Source organism: Halichoeres trimaculatus, unplaced genomic scaffold, assembly GCF_033239565.1.
Source record: "Halichoeres trimaculatus isolate MK-OKI-2021-1 unplaced genomic scaffold, fHalTri1.1 fHalTri1_scaffold_17, whole genome shotgun sequence".
NCBI lineage: Eukaryota > Metazoa > Chordata > Actinopteri > Labriformes > Labridae > Halichoeres > Halichoeres trimaculatus.
In genome coordinates this window covers 30,095,342-30,118,334 of record NW_027437195.1, presented here as the reverse complement: position 1 = coordinate 30,118,334, position 22,993 = coordinate 30,095,342, and the positions used below count along the sequence as shown (strand labels likewise).

Here is a 22,993-nt window from a genome sequence, read left to right as displayed (position 1 = left end):
ATGTTGGAATTCAACCCTAAACGTTGGCAAAGTCCAAACTGAGAGGTAAAAATGTCAGAGCAAACCTCACTGTTGTGAGTAACAGCTGATGAAATTTGTGCAATTTGTGACATCACTAGTTGGCAAAACTCCTCAGGAGGGTGTGACGAGATGCTAAGGCGCTATAAACCTCAGTTGTGATGACGTCCAATGATTTAAAGGTGCTATGGGGACTATTTGGAATCTGTACTTTTCAAGACTCCGTTTCCCATGAGCACTAGCACCCCCTGCCATAAAGATGAGACTCTTGCCAAGACGTGCATGTGCATGGAAGAGTTTTATCTTCTTTTTGGAATTGTTTTAACCCTGATGATCTCATTTTAAATCATAGATAATAGCTAGTGTGAGATTTTTTCAAGATCACTCAAAGCTCCTCCTCATCCTCCTCTTCCTCTTCTTCCTCCTCTTCCTCCAGTCTTGTTTAGCTTATTCATAAATCTAAATTGATAACCTTTATATCTCCTTATACCAAGTTTTTATTTCCTTTTATGTCTTCACCTCTTGTTAATGCTTTTTAACTTTTATCTTGTTTTTTTTCAGCTTTTATCCTCAGATGTTTTCGTCTACTACTACTTTTATTTCACCTTATCGCTTTTAATTTTTATCCTGTGTTTCTTTTGCTGCTTGTAGACCATTTTAATGTTTGCTTTATATTTCTGTAAAGGTTGAGTCGGCAGGGATTTCAAAAAAATAAATTGCCAAATTTTACAGGAATAATCCTGCTGAGTCGTCTCCTCTCGGCTTCTATACATGTGTCAGTGTCTGTGTCTGCCTCAAACCCTCTCCTCTGCCTGGATGTTAGTGTTCTGGTTTTATCAGGATGTTTCTGGACTGAGTGTCAACATAATTACATCAGCCAATCACAGAGCATTCAGCACACAAAGTGACTTTGTGTATTGATTTATGAGTGGACAAAGGTAATCGGAGCAGCTACGAGCACAGAGGAAGAAAAACAACCAAAGGGAAATGAAACGACAAACTGAAAAAGCTTTTTCCTAAACGAGGGTGAAGCTTGGCTCGACTTTCACTCACTTTCAGGTACCGAATTAGGTACTTCTATAGGTACCGACCGAATTCTATCAAAAGTACCGAGTACTGATTCACGTAAAATCAAAAGGATCCATGTTTAGGTACCTAAAGGCATCCTTGTGTCTGTGAGGGAGTGGAAGAGTAGGTGATTTTCCATGCTGGACATAAACACAGCATTGCAAGGTGATATGCTGAAGAATAAATATGTGAAATTGAAAAATTAGTTTATTTCATCGTTAAAAAAAATGACAATTTTTTGCTCATAAACACAAAAAAAGCTGCTGTGTTATTATAATTGTTATTTTAAATATTAACACTAAGCTTTAGTCGAGATGTTGAATGGAGGCAGCTTCTATCTGGTTTAACTCACAGTTGTGTGTCTTGTGTTGTGTTGTGCTTTGTTGCAGAGTTTGGAGAAGCCTGGAGTCCCATTTATCAGCCAATACTGCCCCCCTCAGGCCAAGCTGAGACTGACAGGAACACAAGTAAACACCAGAGGGCAGCACACACTCATGTTTTAAAGAGGTGAGGAAATACTCTCATCTTCATCTTATGTCTGTGGTTTATTTACTTCAGCGCACAGAGCCAGTTTAACTATCGAGGAGAAAAACAAAAAGTCAAACTTTCATCTTCCTCTTTATATACTTTTATTTTACTCATGTTTATTTTTTGTTTTTGGAGCTTCTGAAAGCAACTTTAAAACCCTGAAATCACCACAAACATCACAACTTTGGCAAATAAATGTACCTTTTATTGGATATTGAGGGCATTAGTACCAAGAAGGCACAAACCAGACTTCATAATAACATCTTTTTTTTTTAAACTACGGGGAAGACAAAAACAGTCTTTTATCCTTTCACAGAAAGGATTAGGGACACAGACATACGGACTCAGTTTGACACATTATGAAGACTTTAAGGACACGGGTTATGACTGTATGGCTATGTACCTCAACACACTGCTGTAATATACGAAAGTCTGTCCGTAAAATACGACATTTTCCATGAATGAAGAGAAATAGAGCTTTAAACAGAAGGAGGACGTGTAAGAGATAGAAAAGTTGTTTTATTATTTAGCAAATTCATTTCTTTTGTTATTGATTACATAAAAATCAGGTGATTTATTGCGTATGGGTTAGTTTCATATAAATGAGTTTGAGTCTGATGTATAAGTTTGGAAACACGGACAAAACTTCTGATCTGTAGATGAAATGAAACAAAGTGAACGCTGAAAGTTCAGTGAAGAGTTTGGCAGTTTTAAGCTTCTTTGACAACTTTTTTCCAAAAGTTTAAGACGAGATTGGAGACAACACGCTTTTCTGTATTTTGGTATCAAATGTGGAAAAAGAAAAAGGTTTCTCATTTAAAGGAGTATTACACATATTTCTCTAAAATGATCACACTCCTCTTTCTACAACTTAAAGCTCTTGATGGGAACTTTATGTTTGTATCACCTCTGGCACCCCCTTGTGGACAAAGTGGCACATCATATTTCTTTGCTGGTTTTGTCCTTGAGATGTGGAAGTAGTATTTTCTGCTGAAAATATCTAGTTTGGCTGCTTTTTGAGTCAAAAGTGTCAGTCATAGAGGAACTTCGCAGAAAAAGTTTTAAGTCGTTAAATTTCCAGAAACTTAACGGTTGATTTCAGTCTGCACAGGAGCTTCGAAGGTGATTTCAACCTCAGATTTCATCAAAAACACAAAATATAACTCTGTAACCTGCAGTATTTCCAAACTTACACGACCAAAAGAAGTTAAAAAGATGTTTGGATCTTAAAAAAAACACATGATCGATTAAAATCAGGATGAAACTGTAGCTGCATGATTTGTGTGTAAAGCTCCTCCTTCCTCTTTTATAACGGTTAAAATGAATAAAAATGTGATTTTCAGCCTTAAAACATCTTTGCAGAGTCGTCACGAGTCATAAAAATGATAAAACCAGTCGTTTTTGTTCAGAGCCGCGGCCGTAATACTGTCACTAACACGTCTGTAATACTGAAGGAAACAAACCGCACGTAGAGTAACTGATCAACACACACACACACACACTCGTCTGGACAGCTTATACCAAAACACAACATGAACAAAGCTTTAAAATAAGAGGATGTAAATAAAATAAAGAGTGTAACAGATTCCAGTTTGAGATGAAGCAGACTCGCAGGTTTGCGTCGACTTGTGCGGTTTGTTTTGGCCCTCAGCGAATCCAGCCCGGAGTCTGGATTTTTTAAGGAAAGCTTTTCTGGGCCGGCGCTCCTCACAAGCCGAGACACGCAGGAACCAACTCGACCTCATTCCTGCCAGAAACCGCAGTCTGAGTTAAGGAGGCGTAGGAAGGGTTCAGATCTTTGACTCTTAGAGGAAAGGAGTGTGAGCGTCATGATGGGGAGGAAGCAGAGCGCTGAGTTTGGATGGCTTTATCTTTGATTGTCGAGGCGACAGTTTGACACCTGCATAGAGAGATGAAGGCACGTCGGGTGTGTTCACATGATTCAGAGTCCAGTCTGAGGCGGGAGCTGGCGTGCTGCACTTCCTGCTGCACTTCCTGTTGCGGTTTGATGAAATGTTGTCGGAGAGGTGGAGGGAGGAGCTACGGTTCCTCTCCCCTCCTGCGTGAAGCTTTTTGTGTCTTTGGTTTGCAGCTCAGAGTCTTTGATTTGCTCTTTGTGTCTGTAACACCACGCGCACACACACACAGTCTGTGGGACACGTGAAGAAAAGTGTTTGAAAGAAGATCCCTTTAGTTTCCTTTCTCAGAGGGAGCAGCTTCAGGTCTTCCTCCATGTTTGTTGGCGTGTGGCTCGCCGTCTGAGGAGCGGCAGACCTGTTGCCAGTTTTCTAACGACTGCTGCCAAGAATAGAAACCACCTCGCAGCGCTGCTCTCTCATCTCGTTCCCTGAGGGCTCCAACATCTCCACGTCTGACGCGGAGTAAAAAAGGTCACCCTGAGGTCTCCCCGTCTTCACACCACGAACTCGGGGACCTCGTCGCTGGTCAGGTCCAGGGAGAAGTACTTGTTGGTTCTCTTGATGGGGAACGGGTGCTGCTCGCTGAGCATGCCGGCACGCTGCTCGGCGAGACTCTGGTAGCCTCCGCCGCCGTCGCTGAGCTCCTGGGCGCAGCCGAACGTGTAGCTGTGGGCGGTGTCCTGGCAGAGCTCCGCCCACTGCAGGCAGTCCTTTTGGTAGAGCCGGATGTCGTCGAGGGACTGGCTGTGGCGGTCTGTGGAGGACTGAGGCTTCCTGCACGCCGAGGTCTGGAAAAGATCAGAAAGTTTAGAAACCAGGAACGATCAGAAGTCAAACCTGTCCAGGTGTTGCTGAGCGACAGCGTTAAGGTCTGTTTTACCTGCGGCAGAGACTCGATGCTCTGTCCTCTCATCTTCACCACGGTCTCAGAGGAGCTGGACGTGGACGAGCTGACGTCTTTGACGATCAGTCCTGTAGAGAGCGGAAGGAAGTGCTGAACTTTGGTCTAAAACAGGGTCTGCAAAATCTACCACAGCTACTACATCAACAATCTACTTTATCCTGACAAGATTTTAAAAAGTGTATAAAATTCTGTACAAAGTAAAAATCTATTAATAATTATCTAAATAAAAAGTTTTTTTGGTTTCTAAAATTGTGCAAATAAAGTTTAAATATTTAAATGAATTTTCAAATATAAAAAAAAATGAAAAAAAAATTAATGTAAATTTTATAAATTTGCAAAATTGATCAAATTTCAATGTTTGTGTTTGTCAATTTTTCTGAAATTCAAAAAAGTTGTAAAATTTCTCATGAAGGTGAAAGTTGAAAAATTTGAAAATTTTTCCTTGAGATTTAATTTGAAAGATGAGCAAAAATTAGCAAAAACATCATGCTCATAAATTTGCAAAAAAAAAAAATGTTTGCAAAATTTTTGAAAAACTGTTAAAATTTTAAATTAGCTAAAAAAATTTAAAACGGAATTCAATTCATTTGCAATAATTTAAAGGAGTTCAATTTCAAATTTCAGAAAATTTTTTTAACAATTTTTTTTTTTTTTTACTTGAAAAAAAAAAATCAAAAAAGTTTGCAAAAATTTCAGAAAAAAAAACAACAAAAATCTTTATTTTTTTTAAAAGTGTATTTAAAAACTTGATTGCTAGATATGATGAAGATTAAGTTTAAAAAAATGTTAACACATGGTTTTATTTAGTGTCTTTAATCATCATTACCCTCTGTAAGACTAAAAAAAAAAACTTTACTGCCACAAAAAATTTTCAAAGCTAGAAGGGGCCACGACAAAGGATTTAAAAAGGTCTCAGAGCCACAGGTTGAGGACCCTTGATCTAAAGAAACCTTTTCTGTAGCAGCTTAAGCAGCAGGTGAGTCTGTACCTGAGTATCCGTTGCTCTGGTCAGGTGACATGGTCAACATGTCCTCTGTGATGTGGATGCACAGCTCCTGGTCCAGAGCCATCTCATGGAGCTCCTCGTAGTCTTTGGGGTCGTCCACCAGCATCTCGATCTCTGCAGGAAGAGCAGTCAGAGTTCATCTCCGGCTCAGAAACCTGAATTGTTCTGGGTTTAATGTTTCAGTAAAGCTTCTCACCATCGTCGTCCAGGATGCGCTCTTTGCCGCTGCTCTCGATCCCCGAGGTGTGGGAGCTCCCGTGGCTGGTGGTGGACGAGCTGCAGGTCCGTAGGGGTCTGTGAGGGGCCTGACCCGGGGCCCTGAAGCTGTCCGTCTCGATCCCCGAGGTGTGTGAGCTCCCGTGGCTGGTGGTGGAGTGGCGGGAGAGGCGTTTGTGATGAGACACGCTCCCCGCGCTGCTGCCGCTGGCTCGGGACCGTTTGTCCAGGTGGTCCATGTCGAGGTCGAGGGCGTCGCTGATGTACGACTCTCTGTACTGCTTCTTCTCTGAGGACGACAGGCACAGACTCTGAGTTTCACCGTCTCAAACGTGATTTATTTCTTTATTTCTGACGGTGGTGACGTACCTTCGTTCTCCTCCAGTCGTCGCACTTGCTTGAGCACCGGCTGCAGGTTCATGTAGAGCCGGTGGCTGTTGCTGAGCAGCTGCAGGAGGTGGCGGGAGCGAACCGGACAACCCGTGTAGTAGATGAGTTTCCGGGCTGATGGGAGACCGTCAGGGAGGATCTCAAACTTCTTCCCCTGAGGGAAAAAACAGAGACAACGTGATTTAAAGTGGTGAAAAATGTTCAGAAACATGATGCATCATTTCTTCATCTCTCCATCCTGAGACAAAGTTTTGTTTAGACGATTGTTTCGATGGTTTTCCAGGAGGACGACATGTTGGATGCATGAACGGAAAAACTAAAATGGAGGGTTTGAGCTTCCCTCCGCTCCTCCTGGCAAAGACTCAACCCAAAAACAGCTGACTGCAGAGTCAGAGGGGCTGTTTTCAGATCAGACCCATAAACAGTTCTGCAGAGGTCCGGACTTTTAAAGAGGGTTTAAGTCCTGGAAAACGCACAGGGCTGCACATTTCTGAGAACAGAGACGCTCCTTCACTTTATTTACCTGTAGCTTTGAAAAGAAAGGAGGCAGGTTACAGGTGAGCGCTCTGTGCCAGGTAGAAAGGTCGGCGAGTTTAACCCTGAAACTTTGCAGGAAGTCAGCGTTTTCTTTCATCTCTGTTGGTTTTGACTCTTTACCCACAGGAGACGACGGATTCATTCATGTTTCATCAGACTTTACGTGTTGCTGCTTCGTTCAGGAGGAGCTGAAGAAGCTCAACGTTTGGTTTTAAGTCTCTCAGAGGTTTTCAGAGGACACTTCCCTCGTTTCACGCCGCACACGTGAGACAGCAGTCCAAACTCTGCTAAAGACAGATGGTCGGCTTTCTCCTCTTTCCACAAATTCCTCCCAGAGAGGCCACCCACTTTGAAAACTCCCAGCATCACTCAGGGGCCGTTACATCCAAAAATCCCTCAATAAGACCAAAACCTGCCAGAGACTCATCAGGGCTGAGGCTGAGTCCTGATCCGACGCCACGGGACTGGAGGGGATGACTTCATTTGGACGGAGCGAGCACTAAATGCAACTTTCCTTCACTTGTTGCATCAGAAAAACGAGCTCCACCTTCCGCTCCGTTTCCCTCCAACTTGATTCATAGATGTTACTGCGCCAATATCCCAAACAGAAAATCCCCCAGAAACCTTTGCAACATCTGGTGTTTATCGACCCCGCGCCCCCTCCGCCCTGCTCGGCGCTCTGGCTCGCTCGGCTGGAGCTGGAGCCGCGGTGGCAGCGGTGTGGGTGACGTGAGCGGAGGGTGTGGTGGAGGAGAAAGCCTGTTATTCAGGAGAAGGGTGGGACGGGGCCACGAGAGGCCCTTCACGTCCACAGAGAAACCACACCGGCCACGCCACGCCATGCCGCGCCACGCCACGCCAGAACCGTTCCCGTGATGCTGCTGAGCGCAAACTCCAGGAAAAACAACCCAGAAAAAAAAAGAGAGGAGGAAAACAGGATGTGTTCAACGTGAACTCTTCAGCAGATGTGATGACGCAAAGACTTCAAAATGTTTTTTGGACGACAGAGAAAGATTCAGGGACAGTCGGTGTTTAATATCCTGCTTTAAAGAGAAGAACGAGTATAAAAATACAGAAGAAGCAGCTAAAATTAGACGCCAAAGTTGAGAAGCAGTAACGACCTCCTTCAGACTGGAGGGAAACGTGAAGCTGTGGCAGTGAAACAGAAATATGGAGCGTCTCCTTCCTCTCCTCAGATAACAGAAACTCAGAGGAAGCAAACGCTGCTCTCAGCTCGACGGCGGCTGACTCAGAGATCAGAAGATTAAACGGGCTCCAGCTGATAGATGGAATAAATCAGAGTTTAATGTGAGAGGAAATACTGCAGCTGATCTCAGGAAATGTGTTTACAGCGTCTGTGTGTGTGTGAGGGAAAGTCCTCCCAAAGCCCTGATCAGCTCCACAGGACCTGCAGGCTGAGATAAAACAGCAGAAGAAGAAGAAGCTCTGTGTACAAATGTCACCAACCCTTTAAGGAGCAGGGTGATGAAGAGCTGAGGAAGATGAGCTGTGAGTCGGTTAACGGTGAGATTGTGCGTCTGACTCACCACAAATACAAGTTTGCCCACGTTGGTCCACGGGAAGTCGTACAACAGTTGCCTCACGGAGCCGACGTTCTGCAACAAGAGACAAACACACATGAGGAGAGAAACACCGAGGGTGAAAACTGTTTTACACGACAACGCTGAAAACACACAGCTGTAGTCTCTTCAAGTTTCTTCATTTAAACTTTAATATCGAAAAGGCTCTGCAAGACTTTGTAATTCATCATTAATTAGTCTCAATAAACCAGGGACAGATTATCACAATGGTCTGAAACCTTTACTTCCATAGGAGCCTTTAAGGGTTAAAGTCATTCAGGAGCCACAAAATCACCTTTATCTTCACAATAAAGACAAAAAAGTGTATAAAACTCCATACATAGTAAAAAATCTAGCAAATAATTATCAAAACGATTTTTTGTGTGTTTATAAAATTGTACATGTGATGTTTAATTTTTTTTATTTTCAATAGTTACAAATATTTTTTTAAAAAAGAAAAAAAGTATTGCAAAAACTTAATAAAATTTAAAAACAAAATACAAATAAAACACCATTTTAAAAAAATGTTAAATTTTCAAAAAAAAAGCTAATTTTTCTTTTTAAAAATGGGATTTAATTCATTTGCAAAGATTTGCAGAAATTCAAACAATTTGGATATGAGATTAACAAAAAAATTAAAAATCTTTAAAAAAAAATCATGTTTTTTTTCAAAATTAACAAAAAAAAACAAATAAAATTTTTTGCAAAAAGTTAAAAAAATCAACAAAAATCCTAAAAAAATTTGAAAGCTTTATTGCAAGAAATGATGAATATTTTGTTAAAAAAATGTTCACACCTGATTTATTTTGTGTCAGTGTCTTTAATCATTAATACTCTCTGTAAGAAAATAAAAATACTTTATTTTGCTATATTGGCCACCGTAAATGAGTCAAAGGGCCGCATAAGGGCTCCAGAGCCACAGGTTGAAGACCCTTGGGTTATCAGCACCACAATTAGCTATTTTCTAAATCTTATTTCTCTGTGGTCAGGTCGAAAACTAGGTGTTATTCAGGTAAGGCATCAACTTTGATTTTTTTTTTAATCCTCTTGACGAGCTTTAAACAACTTGTTGAGGTTTTTACATTGACAAAAAAACCCTTGAAACTTTGCTTTCAGCTTAACAATTTATAAAATTTCGACATATGATGATATGAGAGGAGATAAAATTGAAAATAAGTGAGATTCACTCAAAGAAAAACTTTTCAGAACAGGGTGGAAATATTTAGATTTTTACTGTTTTACAGAAACAAATATTTTTAAAATTTATTTACTGAAAGAGTGAAGATGTCAATTTTTTCTGTTTTCTTTGTTTTCAGAAATAAAAATCTCTAAAGCAGGGAACCAGCAGGAAAGTTTGAAACTTTACACATCCTTATAGTTTAGTTTAAAAGTTGCATACCTGAAATATTTGGATTCCCCTTAAAGTCAGTCCCAGCGTTAGAGATGCCTCCACTTCCTTCTTGTCCTGTTGGAAAAGAAAAAGTAAATTATGAATCAGGAGAAGTAAAAAAAGAAAATGAAACTTATGGAGCTGTTAACTCAGAGCAGAACAGAACCAGTTTATCTCCTTTAGTTTAATAACACAAGTCTTTAAATTCACATCATCAACCTGAACACCTGGACCCCTCGCCTCACCTTGTAGAGTCTGTAGTAGTGGACGGTGACGTCGTCGAGGTGGGCGCACTCCTTGATGTATTTGAGGTGCGCCTCTGAAGCCGTGAGAGCGAACTGGTCTTTGTGCATGTTGGGGATGTGTCTCAGGATGTACTCGCGGCCCCGCTTTGCGATCACCTGAGCAGGCAGAGAGGAAGTGACACGTCAGACTTGGCTGCCCTCAGATTGTTCGGGCTCATTACGGCAAATTGGCGGCACAGGTTTCCAATAAAGGTAATGAAGCTCGCCGCCGCTGCTGCTGCCGCTGCTGCTGCCGCTGCTGCTGCCGCTGCTGCTGCGGACTCCCGCTAAGCTCCACACGTGGAGACTGAAGACTTTGAGCGTCTGAGTCTGAGGGGGGCTTAGGACAGAGGAGCTCCATCATGGAGTAATTTCCTGTCTCTGCCGGTTTGAAGAGGCGATAAGGAGGCAGGAGGTTAATTACAGGAAGTGAGGGCCAATCAGACGGGTGGGGCTGTCAGGGCACACTTAGAGGGAGGGGACCAGCGAGGCCAGTATCATCATGTCAGCGGGAGATTAAAAAAAGACTGAGTGTGTGTGTGTGCCACTTTCAGGGACAGAAATAACTCAACGCCCCAGTTCTGGTCACCCCAAACGCTCAGACAGGGAGCCATCACTGAGTGTTTGGGCAAAGTGATGAATGGAAGTGGGCCACACACACCTGGACACCTCACACACCTCTCCTGTGTGTTTCAGCCTCTGGTTGGGGGTTGGGGGTTGGGGGGGGGGGGGGGGGGGGGGGGGGGGTAGCTCTGGGTCATTTTTGGCTGATAACTGTTAAAGTCACTGATGTTTTACAAGCACACTCACAGTGAGTCAGCAGAAAATCAGACAGGAGGATTTTCCAGGTGACGTGTTCACGTGTTACTCATGTTTCATAAAGTTTGAGCTTCTCGCTGACGTTTATCCAGATGCAGTTTAAGAGCAGAGCAATCAGATGAATGAAGTGTTTCCTGTCTGGCCCTGAGCTCACTGAATGGACGTTTCACATTTTCAGTGTTTTCTACGGGGAATTATCACCACTGCTGCATAAAAACTCCCCTTCAAAATAAAAGCTTTTTTCCTAACGTTCTTTTTTTGCTCAGGCAAAAGACCATAACCAACAGAAAACGGGTCAAAAGTTAGGAATCACAGATCTACATCAAATTTAAACTTTATTTCTTGCATGGGAACATTTTTTCTTACATTTAATTTTATTAATTTATTTTGAATATGCAGTACAGAACTTCCCAGTTACATCTAATTATTTACACAACATAATACTTGAATGAAAATTAAGGAAGCCCAAATACTAATAAGAAAAAGGAAAAAAAACAACAGAAGTGCTCTCACATCCTTAGAATAAATCTAAAAAGAAATTTAATCAATAAAACAATCAATATTTTTAATTTAAGCACTTCTTTGAGTCATTTTTAGCCTGAGCTATGATGAAAAGTTGCTGCTTTGTTGACACTCGGCCTCTGATATCCATTATTTCGAATCTAGCTGAGATTTTAAATGCATGATGGGAGAACAAAACCTCAGGGGCATGACTTCAGATGATATAAATTCTTTTGGAATTTAACAAAAATGCTTAAATCCACAATAAAAGAACGTTTTTCACAAAATCAAGTACCTTGGCTAAAAGAAACGGCATCATGTCACTCTTAAACTTTCATTTTCTGTGACTTTTTGTGTGTTAACAAAATCTTATCAAGTGTTTTTGTCTTATTTTATGTAAAAATTGTCTTAGTTTACTTACTATAAGCCACATTCAACTGATCAGTCCAGAAAAATATCTTGCTGAAGTTATTAAAAGACAAAAATGAGGTCTGAATTGCTGAAACAAGTTAAAAAATCTGCCATTGGAACAAGAAAAAGGTTTGTTGAAAAATCTACTTGAAACTAGAATAATGTCTTAATTCAAGTCACTTTTCTCTTGTCTTAAATCAGACATTTTTCTGGACTGATCAGGTGAATGAGGCTCATATTGAGTCTAACAAGATGTTTTTTTAACCAAAAATCAGACAAAAACACTTGATAAGATTTCATTTTTTTGTAGAGAAGAAGATAAGAGTCACAGAAAATGTGTGTGTTGATGGTCGTCATGAACCGTCTCTTCTCTGATTTAAATTGGACACACTCCCACACACACACACACACACTCTCTCTGCTCATTGGACACACTCACCCACGGGGGGAAGTAGGCTTCAGGTTCAAAGTACTTCCCAAAGTGCTTGTTTCGTTTGAAGTTTCCCAGGTCGGCCTGCAGGGCGAAGGCGGCCAGCAGGAAGTAGGCCTCCTCTCTCTGGATGCACTGAGACAGCAGCACCTGTTTCCTCAGGTGCCAGTAGTAGTAGTACCTGGCTGCCCGGTCACTGCAGGTCAGAGGAGACATTAATCAGGATCACCAGGGTCAAAGCCAGGGATGGTTCACAGCTTTCAGAGGCTCCACTTGCCTGATCAATCTGCCGTTCTCCACGTAATACTGAGCTCTGAAGTGGATGATCATCGGGGGCCCGAACTGGTCGATACCCTGAGAAACAAACAGGAGTCTGGGTTTATCTGAATGATTCCTGCAGAGACACTCGGGGTAAACACTCTTTGATCCAGCTTGAGTTCAGAGACCGTCCCCTGTGCCTGGTTCAGACTGAGACTTACTGTACTCTCTGCTGCGCTCTGTCTGTGAACTTCTTACCTTACTGGCTTCTCTTTTCCACTCTTTGGGGCAATATTTGGAAAGCTTTTGATCCAGCTCCATATAGATGTGTTCATTATCTGTGAGAGGAGAGAAGAAGAGGAGAAACAGGTTTATGTGTAATCAGAATGAGTGTATACGTTGGTGTTTGTGTGCAGAGAGAAATCCCTCCTGAGTGAGAGCAGAGTGTTCAAAGTCGGCCTCCGAGCCGTCACATCAGACGCTCCTTCACTCCTCTTTGTACTCCTGCTGCTCCTCGCTCCCCTCCCCACGCTGTCAGGTCCTAATCTGCTCTGAACCCACCTCTCTCATGACTTCTGACGACTGAGAGTGACTTTCTGTACAATGAACCTCACTGAAGCAGAAACGACAGTGAAGAGCAGGAGCTGAGTCTCTCTGAAGTTTGATCAGATTATAAACGGGGACTCATTTTACAGCTCGAACCGTGGAGTCCTGATGTTCAGACGTGTTATCACCACGTTCATTTGAATGTGACGGTCACCGCAGAGCCATGAGCTGCTATGAATCAACAATTCACTTCAATTACATTTGATTTGTGGGAGTGAAAGTATTCGTTTGACAACTCCTCAGTAATATCAGTTTTCAGACACAGTATCCTGCTGATCAGGCTAATCTAAAAACATCACTGTGGAGATCTTCCACTCAGGGACTTTCAGAAGAGTCAGCAAAGAAAACAGACAGAGGACCAGAGGGGATTTTTATCCTCCAGATTTGAAAGAATTGAACCTCTAACCTAATTTTTGCGTCCGTAACTTTATGTCGAGTCATTTCTGACGGCTCTTTGGAAGATTAAAAACTGGTTTTCTGAATCTAACTACGCTTGGTTAATTACCCGTGCTTTATTTAGACAAAAATAGGATGTAAGTGTCTTAAAACAAAGAGGATTGCCTCCAAATAAGAAATGTTTGGGAGGGAATCAGGGTTAAAATGGACCCCAAGTGAACTAACTCTTTGTTATTAGTGTTTCAAAAGATAATCCACCGATTATTAGGATCCTCACCTAAAGGGGGAGGGGGAGGACGTGTTTTATTTGCTTCGTTTCTTTCTTATTATCATTTCACAGGTGCTTTGAGCTCTTGTTTGAAACCCTAACGTGCTAAAATAATTCACCAAAATTGGCACGCACCTCACAATCAGCAAAAACATTTACATTATACCAAAGTTGACCCCCAACATCCCATTATTTGCTCTGTAGCACCACCTAGGGGCACTGCAACAGCTGTAAATGGCAGCGGGAATGTCATAGAGAGATCAAACAAACGTCTTATTGAGATGCACAAATCATACACTGACCTATCTCAAACAGGAAGTTAGCTATTTGCCGTTCAAAACAAAATTCGGCCACATTTTTGCCCTTTCTACAAAAGTTATCTACTCCGAGACCATAAAAGGTATCAGCTTGAAATTTGCTGAGATGACACAGTGGACCCTGCTCTACAAAAGTTATGCAGGAATTTGTTGGGTCAGAAATGGTTTTTGAACGACGAGCCCTCAAAGTCAGTGACGAAGCTCTTTCAGCTCCCTTCCATTAGAATGAATGGGACAAGGGCTTCCAGCTCCATACAAGCTGCAACATTTGGGCAGACAAGACAAAAATGTAAAATTGGTACAGCTTAAAAATGACATGGATGGATTTACTACAAACTTTAAGACAAAATTTACCACAAAAATGTCATATTTATACAGAGATTTTTTAAAAACTGTGGCATCTATGAGGAGTTGTTTCTAAACTCTGTCAATTTCACTTCTGAGCGGGCAGCAGTTGGTGATGATGTCACACCGATTGGGAGTTCCGTGCAGCTGGCAGCAGTTGGTGATGATGTCACACTGACAAGGAGTTCCGTGAAGCTGGTCATGTGACTCACTAAAGGCGGGAAAATGCTATTCACACTAAAATAAAGAGATAAAACTTTACATTTGGGGTGAAATGGGCATGAGGGATGGGCAACAGTGCCAGGACTTGATCAACGTTGCTTACAGCTTTAATTAGTATGATAGTTTAGTCTATAAACGCAGAACTCTTAAAAACAAAGTCTAAAAACTGCTTGATTTAGTTTTTTGCCACGGCAAAAGCAAGGAGACAAAAAGAGATTGTTGATAATCGGAGGAAATAATTTCAATTTTGTCAAAATAAATGGATTTATTTTCTGTTACTGATTAAATAAAGTTAGCCTTAACATAGGAACGGGAACAGGAAGTGTTACTAGCATCTCTCTCGCATGTTTAAATGTGTTTTTTTGTCCTCGAAGCGGCGAACAAACACTGACGTATCTGAACCTGTGTCAGCCGGGTTCGGGGGGACAGTGGGTGGCCTCTGTTTGCCTTGGGGATTTCATGCTGTTCAGACAAGCACTTCAGGAATGTCCCACAATCAGACCCATTGGCTCCTGCCCAGCTGACCCGCCGCGCTGCCATTGGCTCATCTTGGGGCCAGCTGTCTGCCTGAAACTGTCACCGACTGTCTGCGGGGCCGCGTTGCAGACGCTGTGACTCGTACGCCCCTCGCCGCGCCGTCATCGTAAAAACAACTGGAGCCTCGCTGCACAATGGAGCCGGTTTAGACACAGAGGGCGCCGTGACACGTAGGTGAGAGATGTTGCGTTTAGGGTCGACTCTGCCTGGAAAGTGTGTTTCTCTGAGGGGCTCTGGGGGATTTTATGACTGCATCTCTGCACAGTTAGCATGATGCAACCTCCACTTCTCACCAACAGAGCTCTCATTAAAGAAGAAAACAAAGGGACGCTTTGTTCAGCTGGAGAGCAGAAACGCAAACATCAGATAAGCTTCAGACACCAACAGACAGGAGAAAGGCCTCAAACAAAGACAGAAACATTGAATCTTTGTCTCACTCTGAATGACGCTGAGTCCAAACAGGTGACAGTCCTTCAGCCTCAGCAGGTCACACACCTGCACCAACAGCTCCTGGCACAGAGTCTTCACCTGAGGAGGAGAGGGACAGCTTTAGCTCATCTTTCAGTCAACACGTGAAGAAGAAATAAGGAAAACACTGTGTTAACCTCCCTGCTTTGAGTCCCAGCTTGTTATAAAAGGTGTGCATGCCCTTCAAACAAACAGGATCCCTCTGTGATTGCACAAACATGAGATAATCTCTGATAAGCTTAAATACATTCCTGGGGTTTGTGCAAAACACCGAATCAGTGTTTCATAAAACATCTCACAGCAGCCAAGAATTACTCTCCACAAATTGTTTCTAAATCCTAAACCTGCACAGAGAGCCCTGAAGAGTAAAGTCTGATGAGCCGGTTCACCTTCTGAAGGGGGTCAGGTGAGGAGACCGGGGCTGCAGAGTCTGTTAGCTCAGAAAACAGCTGAATCCAGAGGTATTAAGGTTTGTGTGCAAGGATTTTTAACAGTTTACAGGTCGATAAGGAATAAACAAAAACTATATTTGATGGCAAAGTAAAATAACTGAACAGATAACACCCACATGTTGTAATTTTCTTTCAGTCTTTTGCAGTTTCTCAATAAAATAAAGTATCTGCAGGTCAGACTGGGAAAAACAAACTTTATTTGTAGAGTTTTTACAGTAAACAGGAAGGCTAATGAAAGAAAAAATTGCTTAAAAAACAAATTTCTCAGGTGAAAATATTTGAATTGATGAAAAGATGTGGCAGTAAAATGCTGAAAAGTTAAACTTTAACACAGTAAAGAAGATAAAAATATTTATTTATCCATTTTTTAAGCTACTTTGGGGTAATTTTATGCCTTTAATCAGAGATGAGAGGACCTGGCTTCAAAGAAGAGGAAGAAAGGAGAGCATTGCAGAAAACTGAATATAATATAAAAAAAATGAAATATAATATGATATAAAATAATTTAATATAATATAATGTAATACAAAATAATTTAATGAAATATAATAAAATATAATTTAATATAATAGAATATTTATAACATAATATTATGTAATACAAAACAAAATAATTTAATATAATATAATTTAATACAAAATAATTTGATCTAATACAATATAATATTTTATGCCTTTATTTAGAGAGAAGAGGACATGGCCTAAAAGAAGAAGAGGAAAGGAGGTCGTTGCAGAAAACAGAAAATAATATGAAATAATTTGATATAATATGATTTAATACAAAATAGCATAATATAATGTATTATAAAATTATTTAATGTTATATTATATAATATAAAATAATCTGATATAATATAATATAAAACAAAAAAATAATATAATTTAATACAAAGTAATTTGATATAATACAATATAATGTAAAATAATGTTATAAAATAAAATATAATAAAATTCATTCTAATATTATGTTATATAATTTAATATATTACAACATTATTCAATTTAATATAATAAAATATAATATAATTTAATGTAATATAATATAACAGTTTGGGATTACTGGCCGTTTTTTTGGATAACGCTTCAAATACACCAGATTTGTCTCCAGTGTGCCTCCTATTTTTGTCAGATGACGGAGCAGTGATGAGTCAATTTATGAAAAACCAACGGAGCAGTAACACAGGAAGTTGTGCACACAAACCATCTAAACACATCCTGTGACTTTTAAAATAAAACACACCATGTCCAAACCAAATGGTATTTTTGTTTAGACACCGACGGCTGTTTCATGGAAAAGTCTGAAAGAGTATTTTCGCTGGGATTAAATTTTTGTTGGTTGAAAACTGAGCATTTCTGTTTTGGGTTTAAAATATGTGTTTGACATGTTTCTCATGAAGTGTTTATATTGTTTCTAAAATAGTTAAATCCAGCATAAGAGGTAAAAATCTCCTCAGAAAAATAACAGATCTGTTTTTTTCTTATACTATAAGGAGGTAATATTACTTGAATGTCATTATTTGCTCTAGAACAGCCGTTGATAATCCCCGTTTCAGCTCTGTAAAGCTAACCATCTGCACTGAACCTTCCTCTGACCGTCACTGACGTAGTTCTTGTGTCGTACTCACGTTGACGATGACGTTGAGAGTGTCATCATTGGGCAAAAAGACACAGACACAGCGGCGGTCCTGCATGGTTTTGTTGTTGTGGAAGCTCAGTTTGTTCATCTTCGTGTGGCTCAGATCGGACAGGCCCCTCTGCCTGCTTCCACCGCAGGCGCCGACACCCCCCACCACCGAGACCGGCCCCTCTGATGGTTTCAGCTGCAGCCCAGGTCACACGCAGCAGCACCTTCAGGCTCAGCAGGCCAAGCAGCTCGGACAGGGCAGAGCATGTGGACCGCAGCCGACGCCAGCCCCTGAGGAGAGAGCAGAGGAGGAGGAAAAGTTTTAATGATCAAAGTTTACACCCTGAAAATCATAAGAAAACTTTTCAAATCAACAGAAAAGCAGAAAAAGTGCGAGGGCTGCATTCCTGCGGGGCCATGAAAATGTGACACAACGTCAGGGGAATGTCGGTGACTCCCCACAAACATCTGAACATCTGTCTGCAGAGAAACTGATGAACTACAGTGAACTGAGTGACTCACACTCCAACAATCCTCAGGACTTTAAAACACAACAGAGACCTGCTCAGCTTCAGCTAAAAACATGTGGAGGAGAGCAGCTGCAGAGACCCGTTACAGGGTCAGAGGTCACATGTTGCTCTGCAGAGGAAACAGCTCCTCTGAGCTCGCCTTCAGCTGCAGGGTCAGGTGAATCTGAGCAGGCGTGTTGTTAAAAAGAAATGTGAATTTTCTCTGAAGCTGTCTGAAGAAAGGGTGGGACACAAATGAACATTTGACTCTGTCCCAGTCGAGTATTTACAATCCAGTTTCTTTAACACTGCATCAGCTAAGGCAGATAAAACATGATAATTTACATCCTTAGAGCAAAGCATATAAAAATGAACCTCCTTTTCACTGTATTAACACTTTAAAACCTCTGATCCAGAAAAATATGTCCATTAAACTTACTTTAACATGAGTTATCTTGTTGTTGTTTGTTATTTATCCAGTTTTGTGTTTATTTTCGTCCTTCTTCCAAGTTTTTCAGCCTCCACCGGGACTAGGGACTGACATTTCAAGCAAAAGACACTATTCACTTGTCAATTCAGTGTTACCAACTCCTCAGTAAGAAAAGAAGCTATTTGAAAAAAAAAAAAAAAAAAAATTATATATATATATATATATATATATATATATTTATATATATATATATATATATATATATATATATATATATATATATATATATATATTAGCGTCTGAATTTTTTGTTCAACAATTTAAATCGAGATTTTTTTTTGTTTGTTTGACTTTTTTTTCCTTCAAATTTAAGTCCTGGGTTGGAAAAAAAGAAGGTGAGAATTCACCATTATCATCATTCAACTTTTCCTCATGGTCTGGTGTTGAAAAATTAAACTAAAAATCTAAAAAAAAAAAAAAGGAAATATCAAAAAATTGTGATGTGAATCAAATCATCACCCTCAAAACTGTAAAAGAGTCGAAACGGGAGAAAAACGTAACGTCCCGGCCTTAAGAAAAATAACAACAAAGCCTCTAAATTGTCAGTACAGATCCCTGCTAACTATTCACTTACCAATTGAATAACTCACATTCTGGTCTTCTCTAGCAATGTTTGCACATTACAGCCAGGGACACGTTTTAAGATGTGGTGATAGTCACGTGAACTGTTCGATCTGTATCATCAAACATTCAGTCGAATATTCAGAAATCATGATTCCTTTCTTGCATCAAATCTGTAATCTACAAGACACCCAGAGAAAGCAGCTCTGTAAAAACTGATAGACCTTTATGTACCTCAAAACAAACACTCTCACACCCTCACACACACACACACAAACACACACACACACAGTGATCTGAGCCCAAGGACGTGAGACCGTCAGCGGGTGTGAAAAGTCTCACACCAGACAAAAGAATGTTAAAGAACAATCAATCCAGATTATCACTTCTTCCTGCTGAAAGTCTCCCACCTTGACGCCGTGTTGTCATGAAAAACAGTTCTCAGACGCCACAAAGAGGGAGAAAGCGTTAGCATGTGAAAGGCTGTTAGCGGGGGTTAAAGGTTCGTTCACTGCAGGGGAAGTTTAAGACTTCCGCTGCCTTCACAGACTCAAACGTTAAACACAGGAGTGTGATCAGCATCGTGTCTGAAAACCTCCGAGTGGAGCTTTAACTGCAGACCTCTCTCCTCCTGTTCATGTATAACTCTGCGGCGCTGCAGCGCAGACAGAGAGCATTGTGGGCCGCGTGGCCATAAATACACATACTGTTGACATTCAGCATCAGCTCTGGTTAGAGCTGCTCATTGGACGTGCAGCGTGGCGGGCAAGCAGCCACTCAGCAAACTGATGAGCTCTGACGAGGACGACTCGCTGCTGCTGCTGCTGACCTTAAACACATCGCTAAACACAACGCTGCTGCAGACACACACACACAGAAGCAGATGAAAGAGGAGACACGTGAGCATCAGATGCATCCACACACACACACACGCGTGCTCACACACACGAAGTGTAAATGGAGCTGGGACCATATGTCAGGTGTTACTACAGAGCAGCTGAGCGGTTAATTAGAAGTGAGATCAAACTAATTGGATCAGTCCCTCCATCCCGCTCTGCAGCTACAGCAGTGAGTCCAGTAAGCTCAGACTGAGTGCAGAAAATACTTTAATTGTTTAGTTTGGCTGAATGCTGAGGGGATAGACACACAGCAATAAACAACTCAGACTCAGTCTGGATTTAGACCTGGGGACAGGTGTGAAGAGGAAAACAGGAAGTGGAGGCTGGAGTCTGTGGATGACTTCAGAAACAATCACCTCAGGACGCAACAGTTACAGTTGTTGGTATTCTGGTGTATCTTAAAGCTTCAGTTTCTCCCAAACTTTATTCACAAATAGGTGATTATTTTATTTAAAAAGCAGAGTCTGAAACTTCCTGAATGAATGTCTAATTTCAATTTCTTCAGGTTTAAAGTTTCAGTTTTTTTTGGAAACCCTGCACAGGTGTCACCATGTTTCTGGTTTTATTGAGCCGAACAAACACAGCCAACATTTTTCAGTGACGACAGGTCACATGGTGCAGCAGAGCCGTCATGATTGGGTAATTTTAAAGGGGTGGGGAAAAAAATCAATATAAGATATATCAGGATTTTTTTGTTTGACGATATCAAAATCAGGATCCCTTGTCAAAAAAAGCCAAGTTCTTTTTTTCAAATTCATATTTTTCATTTCAGTCTTTGTTCATAAACTTGATTTGAAAAAAGTTACTGCTTTCGTCCAGCAGGGGGTGAAATGTTTTTCTCTGACTCACATGTAATTTGCATTTTATAAGAAAATATGGCTCATGATAAAGACTGGTGTTAAAAAGCAAACTTAAAATTGCAAAAATTTTAAATATTGAAGAATCGGAATTGAAATCAAATCACATCGGCACCCCAAAAAATCGCAATTAAGTCAAATCGCGAGAATAGCATAACGTCCCAGCCCAATTCATTTGTGATTTTAGTATCATCCAGGACATCTAGACTTATGGATCATACCCAGAAAACTATTGTTTTGCTCTTGTTTCAGGAGCTGTTTAAGTTTTTTTCTCTTGCACATTTAGCTGAAGAGTTACGGTAATGAGACCAGCTTGCATCAGTAATTTTCTGCGATTGTAATGTCATTGCATTGCATTAATACCCTGGATACCATTTCAATCTTGTCTTTTCTTCTTTAAGGAGCTGTATGATTTTTTTTTACTGGCCCAAATGGTTGAAGAGTTACGGTAATCTAAAGAGCACTGGCGTCTGAAACCTTGACATCTCTCTAGATTTAAAATGCCCAACATTACAGCAGAAATAAACGTTGATTTGGTCTTCTGAGGCGTGTTGGTGTTCACGTCTCCCTGTAGGAGAGTTAACGGCCCTGAAGTGGCTCTGCTAAACTCAAATCACATTTTCAGACAGAAACATGACTCCTGCTCTGAAGACACGTCCTCCTTACGTTAATCAGATTGTTGAACGTCAGCGGGGAAAGTGCACGCCCGTGTTAGCGACGTCAGTAAAGTCATTACTGATGGTTTTCAAACGCCGTTATGTCATGTCTGCTCCACACGCGAGGCCGCCGCACACAGGAAACGTCCAGCGTGAAATGAAAGGGTGGATTCTGTTACACACTGCGGAGCGTGGACACACACACAGAGTGCCTGATAATGAAATTACTGCTGCTTCCTGAGCCCCTTTCTCTGCTCTCCCTGCAAAGTGTGATGCAACACCAGCGTCCATGTCAGGCAGCACAAAGAGCAGCCAGCAGAGCCTCCAACAGGGACTCTGTCAACGTGGCAAACCTCAGAGCTTAGGCCTGACACCAAATCCAGGGTTAGAAAGAAAGGGCCTCAGCAACAATTACACCTCTCTTTCTTTAACTCACTCCTCCTCCATCCAAGCCGCAGGCTGGAAAGTGTCTCTACGTACGACTGAGGCCAAAGAAAACTTCCTCTGCTGGGAGGAGGAGGAGCGGACCCAGTGAAGGGAGCTGTCACCACGCTGGTTTAAGAATAGCTCCAGGTAGAGTTTGTGTCAGAGACAAAGAAAGAGGACGGCGTGGGTCTACGCAGAGCGAGGGGAGCTCAGGGAGGCAGCGTGTCCAAGCTTAAAAACTGCTGCAGTCAGGAGAATTCCTCGCTAACATCTGCTTCTCATTCCAACAATGGCGGCCTTTGATTCTTCACGCACACACAACGGGCTGCAACGCCACTGTCTCCATGAGCGCACCAACTGCATCCTGGGAGCTGGACTCAGTGTGATCCAGAGCAGAGTTTGTACTCACGTCTTCTTCAGCTCAGAAAACTGGTTTTGGTTTGTTTACAGTCGCTGTGAGCTCTACGATGGAGCTTCAGAAGCTTTCAGAGCAGAAGTAAAGTTTGGAAGATAAATCTGCGTCCTAACCCCGGCAGGTTAGAGCCCTCCTGACAGGAAGTCGTACACAGAAACCACCTTAAAACGCCCAGTGACTTTCAAAATAAAACAAACTGTGTCCAGACCAGATGGTTTTTACCTTGGCTACAACAACAAACCAACCAATGAGTGGCACCAGACCAGGAGTCCCCAGGTCTGAGGTTTTACAGCCCATCATGAAGCAGAAGAGGATCATCAATGGAGCCAAACACTCAGCCGGTGTGAGATGACAGTGTCACCTTCATTTTTCTGTGGGGAACTAAAACCAGGATAGATCTCCAAATTACTGACCCGTACTGTCCCACTTTTTGGTACCCCTCTGTTGGGGTGCCACACATACTGGTCCAACCCCAGGACGTGGGGCTAGAAACACTGCAGATTGGTGGAAAGAATCGTCATGACTCTGCCATGTTTAACTCTCCAGTCGACTTTGTGAAGATAACTTTATTTTTGTTTGGAAAATTACGTCATCAAACAACTTGAAAAAAACGTCAAAACTAGACCGGTGCATTTTCCTTCTTGCTGTGTCGTGCTGCTGTGCCATCATGCTGGTACATAGCTATCA

The 22,993-nt window shown here is 41.5% G+C and overlaps 1 protein-coding gene across 1 annotated transcript; it reads right to left on the bottom strand.

The window, feature by feature from the left end:
- Nucleotides 1-1,810: 1,810 nt before the first annotated feature.
- Nucleotides 1,811-17,640, bottom strand: frmd6 (FERM domain containing 6). The gene is made up of 13 exons (XM_074692224.1): nucleotides 17,495-17,640; nucleotides 15,388-15,478; nucleotides 12,518-12,597; nucleotides 12,279-12,355; nucleotides 12,011-12,197; nucleotides 9,802-9,957; nucleotides 9,566-9,631; nucleotides 8,134-8,202; nucleotides 6,029-6,203; nucleotides 5,640-5,948; nucleotides 5,426-5,557; nucleotides 4,414-4,505; nucleotides 1,811-4,321 (listed from the first exon to the last, which is right to left on the bottom strand). The coding sequence occupies exons 1-13, from the start codon at nucleotides 17,591-17,593 to the stop codon at nucleotides 4,028-4,030; spliced, it is 1,827 nt and encodes a 608-aa protein (XP_074548325.1). The 5' UTR covers nucleotides 17,594-17,640; the 3' UTR covers nucleotides 1,811-4,027.
- Between the last annotated feature and the right edge of the window lie 5,353 nt (nucleotides 17,641-22,993).

Coding starts and splice junctions, on each gene's coding strand:
- frmd6 (XM_074692224.1), bottom strand. CDS start 17,593: ATGAACAAACTGAGCTTCCACAACAACAAAACCATGCAGGACCGCCGC. Junction 12,598..15,387: donor TGGACTCAGCGTCATTCAGA/GTGAGACAAAGA, acceptor CTCCTCTCACAG/ATAATGAACACATCTATATG. Junction 12,356..12,517: donor GGAAAAGAGAAGCCAGTAAG/GTAAGAAGTTCA, acceptor TTTGTTTCTCAG/GGTATCGACCAGTTCGGGCC.